The sequence below is a fragment of the Stegastes partitus genome, unplaced genomic scaffold (assembly GCF_000690725.1).
Source record: "Stegastes partitus isolate 25-593 unplaced genomic scaffold, Stegastes_partitus-1.0.2 Scaffold756, whole genome shotgun sequence".
Classification (NCBI taxonomy): domain Eukaryota; kingdom Metazoa; phylum Chordata; class Actinopteri; family Pomacentridae; genus Stegastes; species Stegastes partitus.
In genome coordinates, this window is record NW_007578487.1 from 184,652 (window position 1) to 192,982 (window position 8,331).

At 42.0% G+C, this 8,331-nt stretch overlaps 1 protein-coding gene across 1 annotated transcript in view; it reads right to left on the reverse strand.

Moving 5' to 3' along the window:
• The window catches only part of rnf13 (ring finger protein 13), a 52,035-nt gene that overhangs the window by 11,229 nt on the left and 32,475 nt on the right, over window positions 1-8,331 (reverse strand). The window contains exons 5-7 of the mRNA XM_008291708.1: window positions 4,299-4,386; window positions 1,744-1,834; window positions 905-1,010 (exon numbers count right to left, since the gene is read on the reverse strand). Of these exons, the coding sequence (XP_008289930.1) occupies window positions 905-1,010; window positions 1,744-1,834; window positions 4,299-4,386 (285 nt within the window). The remainder of the gene's footprint in view (window positions 1-904; window positions 1,011-1,743; window positions 1,835-4,298; window positions 4,387-8,331) is intronic.

Genomic DNA, 8,331 nt, shown 5'->3' on the forward strand with positions numbered 1-8,331 from the left:
TGGAATAGGAACTAAAAACAGACATTTTGACCCATGAGGTCTGTGTCTACTGTTAACGTTTGGAGAAGTGCCATGTTTGGAGGCCATACTGGAGGCCAGACCTCGACACGCTCCTGTAACAACACTAACGGTTACAGGGTGACGTCTGGTAGTCGGCGAGGAGCCAACTGTACGCTCAATAATGTCATGAAGACTTAATTTTACAGGGAGTGGTCAACAGTGCTCAAGAGGCAAAGATCATTTAATACCAGGCTTAGGAGGAATCTTCTCAAGCTAACAGAAGATAAATTACTATTTGTCTTTAAATAAGGAACTTAGGGAACTTCTTCAACTTTGAGGGAACATGAAAATGTTTGAATGTGTTCTTTAGGAGAGAGAGAGGTTAAAACCGTCTGGATGTCTTTAGTCAGCAGACGTGAGCACACTCAGCAACACAACTTCCATCAGCTTCTTTTACTTCTCCTTTGAATTGCAGGCTATCTCTTAGTATGTCATGTTCATACATGTGGACACAACAGCGATATTTCCGGGTCTTTCAGCGTCACACACACCCTCACCGTGGCGCCCCAGCCAGGGCTGATCGAGCCACGCTTTTCGTCCAGGTAGCGCTACGCCGCCCACATCCCACTGTTACACAACATAATGGCACGTCGGTAAAAATACAGCTATTAATGTGACCCAGACGGATGTGAAATGCGTTACCGTAATGTCTAGTTTTTCAGGTGTCACTGAAGGTAATTTGGCATTTTGCAGAGCCATTAACAGACCTACTGACGCTGATTGTCGGCTGCCCGCGGCTGACTCTGCGTCTGATTCCTTCCTTTGACTTTAATTACCACCTGCAGCATCGCACAACGGCAGGAAGTTCTTTAAATTTAGACCGACGCCCCTCGAATGTACGTACCATGAACACAACGATGAGGATGAGGCAGATTCCCACGATGATGAGGAAGGGGATCAGGTAGTACTCCAGCGGCAGGCTGAAGTCTGGCATGAGGACCACGTGCCCCCTGGAGGAGCGAGCACAGCGCCGTTAGGTGCGAGACACATGGTGCACATTAACCTTTTGCACAGGCAGATATTATAAAGCCAGTGAGTGACAGTGACCTACACAGAGGCAGCACTTTTATAGGGCTCGCTGTCGTTAGCCACCACATTAAGGATATTTCCTTTGGTGTTGTTCTGTTTGAATAATTGCAGTGTGACAGTCACATAAAGGTTTCAACATAATGACATTTCACAGTGTTCACTAAGAACTCCCTCTAGAGCAAACTATCTGCGCTCCAGTCAAATGTTTAACGGCTAAACTGGTCCACATTGACAAAACTCTGCCAATGCCATGTTTGGTGTTCATTCCTCAGGCTGCAAAAAATGTGGGAACAAACCCCAGGATGGTTTCTGACACACGCCAACACACACAAACATCGGCTGGTTTTAATTCGCCGACCCCTGAACCTGCATCGCTTTACTACCAAACTATCACAGCAGCAGCAACGGCAACAAGACGAATCCTCTCCTCAGCATATCACAGAGTAGGTTACAGGTATTACCGTCCAATAGCAATAAATTAAAGTCAGAGCTGGAAGCAAAGACAATTGTGAGTGATGAATGAGATCTTCATGTTGAAAGGAAGAACTGTGAAGAGAGCAGCATAAGAAGAGCAGAGCAGGAAACGGTTTCTATTTATACTGTCGGGCAGAAACTAAAAAAAAAAGAAGAAGAGAGATTTGGGTTTAGACTCACCCCTTGTCATACATGTAGTCGTCTTTCAGAGAGTTGGCAGTCTCCTCGCTGATGAACACCGAGGGAATCACGATCTGCTTCATAACATCCACTAAAAAGGAAAAAGAATATGAATATATCGTGTGAGCTATGTTGAAGAAATTTTACTCATAGTCCTCATGTGAAGTTTGCTGTAGTGGGTGTTTATTAGTATTCCGGTATACGGTGGGCTCACCAACACAGAGCATGAGTCTGTGAAGGTGGACCGACCCTGAACATCTGCAGAGTCACACATTTATACTGTAAGTCAGAGGGTAAGGGGGGCCTGTATGTAAATACAGAGGTGAATAGAGGTAAATTAACATACAGTTGCTAATCAAATGGCAGGAGATAAGGGGGGACAATGAACAACAGGGGGTGGAACACATGACAAAAGGTGATGGGAAAACACATGGCAACAGGGAATGAATTCAGGGGTCTTTGACCATCACAATAAAAGACAATGGCTTTCTTCTTCAGCTATTAACAACACACGATTTCATTGAGCAGTCGTGAAACGTTCAGATGTTCACAGACAAAGTGAGACTTATTTGCAGCTAATATCACATCCAGTTAAATCCACTTTAGAGGGCTGCATTGGGACCCAGTGCAAGTTTCACAGAAGTGGGCCATTTTAATTTCTAGAAAAAATAAATGGAGCATTTAGGAGCTAACCAGAAGGAAGGACTCAACAAGTGAGGTTGGAAAGAAGATTATTTCTTTACAGCCACAGAGGAGACAAAACAAGTCCACATTGTTACTAGAAAAGATGGAGAAGAATTGGACTTTGTTGCAACAAATGCACCAAATATGGATAAAGCAGGTACTAGTCAACATGAGCTCTCCCTGAAAGATAAAGCACTTCTTCTTGCACATACCAATCGAGAGAATGCATGAAATATGTGCTCCCTGTCCCACAATAACAACTTCTTATGAATGTAATTACGGCGTGTAAGTTGTTTTTTATTTAACACAACACAATAAAGTAACAGGTTTTACAGGAGAAGATGCTAAATCAGTTGAACTCGAACCTTTTTCGGGCTTTAACAACATTTCCCAGCTTTCATTATCTGATATCATTAGATCAGTACAACTACTGATTTTTTCCACTTTGTTTGGTTCAACTATTAAACACCACTAACTGATAAAGATCATGAAAAGCAGTCGAACTAGAGCGGATACTGGAGGTGCAGTCTGCAGCTATTTTGAAAAATGTGTACTTGTTCAATTGTCTTTAGGCAAAAACATCCCCATAATAACTGGTTCCGTCTTCGTAAGTGGGCATATTTACAGTTTTGCTTGGTCTTTCTGTCACATATGGGTTTTGGATCATTGGTCAGTCAAAACGAGCGTTCGGAAAATGTCGTCTCGGGGTCAGGGAGACTGTGGACTGTCGGCATTTTTATTCAAATAAATATGCAGCCACTCCAGAAAGTAATCAGAATTGAAATAATCATTAGGAAAAACATTTGGCGGAAACAAATGACATCTTGTGAAATTGAATTGCGTCAATCCATTTTAATCAGTCTCTCCTTTGAGGCATTTATTACGTTGCCTTTGATTGTTACGGACAAAAATAACCAAGCAGTCGCATGCAGAATGAAAAAAGAAAACAATGAGTGACTGAGAGTCTGTCAAACGCAGCTCTGCTAATTCTGATGTTGGAAAAGAGTGAAGGACGGTTTGATCACCTGAGCAACACTTGGGTTGACGCATACTGACGCCTTTAGGTATGGAATTCTATTTGTGCCACAATCCTGAGCGCGTAATGGGAAATTTTGAGCGCAGAAAAAAATTTTGAGCAAATAAAAACTTCATCTGAGCAAATGAAAATCTGTTCTGGCTCAAAACTATTACTTTGCAACTATCAACATACACGTACGATCACGCCGTCTTGCGCTCGGTTTTGTCATTCCCGCTCTCACAGATCTCCACTCTGTGCGCTCAACTACACATCCAATCACAGCCTTGCACAGGGTGGCGGACCCTATCCAATCAGGTGGCTATTTCGGCCGCCTCTCGGAAACGCTGTAAAAAGTGACAATGAAATAAACTGGAGTGGTGCGATTAATATCGTGGTTTTGGTGAGTTTTTTTTTTTTTTTTTTTTGAGCACAGAACAGATTTTTGTTTGCTTACGATAAGCTTTTATTTGCTCAAAATTTCCCATTACGCGGTCAGGATTGTGGCACAAATATAACTCCATATTTAGGGACCTAAAGTGACAGGGAGATAACTCCAGACAAGTGGCATTACCAAGTCGGTCGGTTGTGAAATTTCCTCCTTTTTTAAAAAAGTAACGAGGGTAGGAGGTCTTCTGGATAATTCATGTATCTGCAGCAAGTGAAGCTACTGACACTGTTGCTTCACAGAGCTCGGCTGGAGCTGGGATGGTATGGATTCATGGACAGGGAGCGCTACCTCCCTGTAGCGCACCGCTACCTTCCTCAGGAACATCTTGAAACTTGAAATGTGCCTCAGACTGTAAAACTGCCCAACGTGTTGGTGTACAGGTGGCGGTGAGGGGCAGGAACTTACCATCGTTGGATCCCATGCTGATCAGGTCGTCGGAGTCCACATTGTGAACGATGGCCGCCTTGTAGCCGGCTTTCTGGGCATTGAGAACCTGAGAGAAGACAAGATGTTTACATTATGAGGAAACCATTTTGTGATACTTTTTGTTATTTTAGTTGCCCATTGATGACGTGTTTGTTTGTGTGTGTGTTTTTTTGTCTGTCTGTTTGTCTGTAAACAGTCTAGCGCTTTCCAGGAGAGGAGTTTGAGCCTGAAACTTCATTCATGACCTCGGTGTGGTACCTTCTCAGAGTGATTAGATTTTGGGATCAGTACATGCATTGGTGACCACCACAGAGGTCAAAGGTCACATTTCCCAAAAAGCTCTGTATAACTGAAAATGCACAAAAAGACATACATTTAGTAAATTAACTTAGGAAGAGGCCTATAAACTGGTGATGTAACATATGACCTTGAGACAAAGGTCAAGGTCACACTGAAGGTCGTATATCATCACAAATTTTAAATACATTACAACTTGGAAAAGGTGTCAGATAAACAGTTATTTTTTTATTATGATCAGATTGGAACCCATATTGGTGATGCAACATTTGACCTTGGACTAAAGGTTAAGGTCAAGCTCAAGGTCATAACTCTTAGGTGCTTAGTCGTAGGAGTAAATTACAGCAAAATGCTTTCCCTTCATGCAAAATACCTGTGTTACATGACTGACTAAGCTCTTGTTACATTATGGATCATTTTAAGGCAAAAACAAGGCAAGTTCTTCCTCAAGTAGGCGCAGAGTAAAACACAGAATCAGCTAAACATGCTGACATTGAGCGACTATGTCCCTCCAATGAGAGCTTTTCAGTTGTAAGCTAAAGACAGCTCCTACAATGTAAATAATATATATATATATATATATAAAACTAAGAACGACTGAAAGTGAAGGTGGTGTGTGTGTGATAGCAGGGCTTTTGGGTCAGATCAAGAAATCAAAACTGATTCTGACTATCTGACAGAGCAGCATTAAGCCACATTTAACCACGACACAGAAACAGAAGCCAGTTGTGGTCAGGAGGGAGAGATTTTTATGATCCTACTACGAGGCCAAAATCTTCGTTCGAACACACAAACCATCCATGTGCAAGATATAATCTATCCTCTAATATCAGCCTCTCAAGTGCACCACTCCCAGGTTCAAGATGCTGCTATTCACGATGTGGCTTGATTTACCACCAAGACAATAAATTTCGCTTGTTGGCGTGAATCTTAGTTAGAATAGCAGCCAGCATCAAACACATGAAGCAACACTGAGGCCGCACGGTAGCGTTCAACAATGTGTTTACGGCCCGTTTTCCAGAAAGTGTGTGCGAGAGACGAGATGTTTGGATTAGCTCACTCCTGCTCCATAAACACTGCAGCTGGTCGAACTGTAACCGTAGATACAAAACAGGAAGCTTTCAATGACATGCAGGGAAACAGGGTACAAACAAACCCAAAAGGTCGAAGCTTAGCAGAAGACTGGAACAAAAGTTACAAAGGCAGCTCTGGTATAAGAGCTTAGAGACTCATTATGTGAATGACTTCCAGCATCTAATCTTGTTTAGAAGTGCCGCCATTTTTTATTTTATGTGTAAGAAAATGGTCACAAAAGCCCTGTGTGTGATCTGGAACAGAAAACTGTTTGCATCCATAAATTGTAGAAGAAAGAAACCTGGAAAAACTCCACGACTCCATATTTAGATCGAAGTCACTCCCTAAGATAGTCCTCGCTATTCCATTTAGACAAAAAGCATAGTCGTGTGCATGTCTGTGTGTTCTCATGTGTTTAAACCGTTGCATAAACACGCCATCACGTCCACGTTCATATTAATCATCGATGTGGCCGCCCACCTCCTCAAACAGATGCCTGCAACGGTTATGAACTGGAATAATGTTTTCATGTATGCTAAATACATTTAAACCCTTAAAATATAGTAGTTTTTCCAAAGTCATATCATAATCAAACACCGTCACAGATTACTGTCTTAAAAAATAACATAAAAAGTCTAAATCACTCAGGTCGACTGTTAAAACTCTGGGTTTTCTCTCCGCTGGCAGCCCGGTAGAATAAACCGGAACATAACAAACTAACCAGGCCTCCTCAATTTTGGTTTCACATGTGACCAAAAGTCTTTCAAGTGTGACCAAACATTTTCACAAGTCGCGTTGTCGAGCCACTTAGCAGCCGCACGGGCAGAAAAAAATCACTCCCTTTCAGCTGAGGATGCATTAGAGAACCTTATGTCACTGTTTTCCAACTACTTTTTGGCCACACATCTGACTGAGCAGTGTCAGCTGCAGGAGCTCAGAGGGGACTAGAGGCTTCTCTGTGCACAGCCGCCTAGCGTCCTCTACTGAAGCATGTGGGGCGTTTATGGAACACGGGTAAAATGTAGCGTCTATTACAGTCGTCATCAAATGCATTCAGACCCTTCCATTAAAGAAAAGGCAAAATTCACAATAGTCACTCAAATAACCAGAAACTGAAAAAAGTAATAATAAATAAAAATTTGCTAAATTATGATTTAGTGAAATAAGACATTGCTTTTCAATTGTGGTTGAAAAAATAATAATAGTAATAATTTTAAAAAACAGTCCCGGACAAATTAGAGCACTTTGCTGATGAGCAGTGGGCCAAAATCAAACAGTGAGGAGTCATACATGATAATAAAGTTTATCACTGCTGATAATGTCTTGTGAATGAATGCACAAGACATTTATCTTCATCTTTCTTCCTGTTTAAAACCATTACCACACATTATCAATGTGTGAGTGAACTGATAAAAAAAGGCTGTAAATGTATTCAACAGCTAAATTCACAATATGTTCAACTGCGTGCTTGATTTGACAACGATGAGTTCTGAATTACATTCAAGGGTGAAATCAGGAACACAAACCAACAGCAAAGTTGCAAAACTCCTTTAATATCACGCTTCAAATCTGTGCATATGGATCAAATGACAAGTGATAATTAAGTTTTAGGAGCTACCACGGTCGGCTAGAGGCCTCCAGATGCGCTGCCTATGTTCATTAAACTTAAAGTTTCACAGCTGATTACGCTTTTAAACTCGCTGTAAACAATAAAACGAGGCGAACCAGTAAAATCAGGAACTCTCCAGCAGCGTGGGGCCATGTGTGCTGCATCATCGATGTGTGGGGAAGCAGATGTAATAAGGGCCTTCCATCTGCGAGGCTCTTTTTGCGGCTCTGACACAGTATATAGGCAACAGTATCCGGTGTGGCCATTGTTGTGGCTGATTGCTCACAGCAGATGCGGTGGAGGAAATAGGATGTGAAAATATAATCCTGGACCGAATCATTATGCGCTCGGACGGAGGCAGAGATGGTGGGATAGTTAATGTTTCCTCTGAAAATGAGGGGAAAAACATTTTGATGCAAAACCCCGTGAGGGAAAACGGAAGTGAAGGCAGCGAGAAGAGGACTTCTGTTGTCTTAGCTCGATCACAGCAGTGTTACTGGTAGAGAAAACATATTCTTATAGCATCATTTAGGCAAATTAAAACTCAAAAAATAGCCTCTACTCTATATAACACATGAAACAGTCTCTTACATAATCCAGAAGACGTCGCTTGACACACAACAGAGCTGAGTCCCACGAAAACACTTCAATAGACCAGAATTACCACCTCGTGTTTGTACGCCTCTGTCATCCGTGTCCGTCCAGACTCAAATTATATATGCAGTTTTCAAGCGTGCACATTGGTTGAGAAAAACAAAGTCAAATTCCTGAGTGTGTTCACAGACAAAGTGGTAAACATGACAGCAGACAACGCTGGAAATGAGGATGGAGCTGCAAAAAAAGCTACAAATTCTAAAACATGAATTTTTCAAACACGTCTTCAACCAGGAGACACCTACAATCTGTACAACTAGCACAGTTTCCGGGTGAGCAACTACAATATCTGACCTCTATAACATATGGTCGCACTCTCTCCTACTGTTTCCAAGTCCATCCATCCATTATCTATACACTGCTTAATCCTCACTAGGG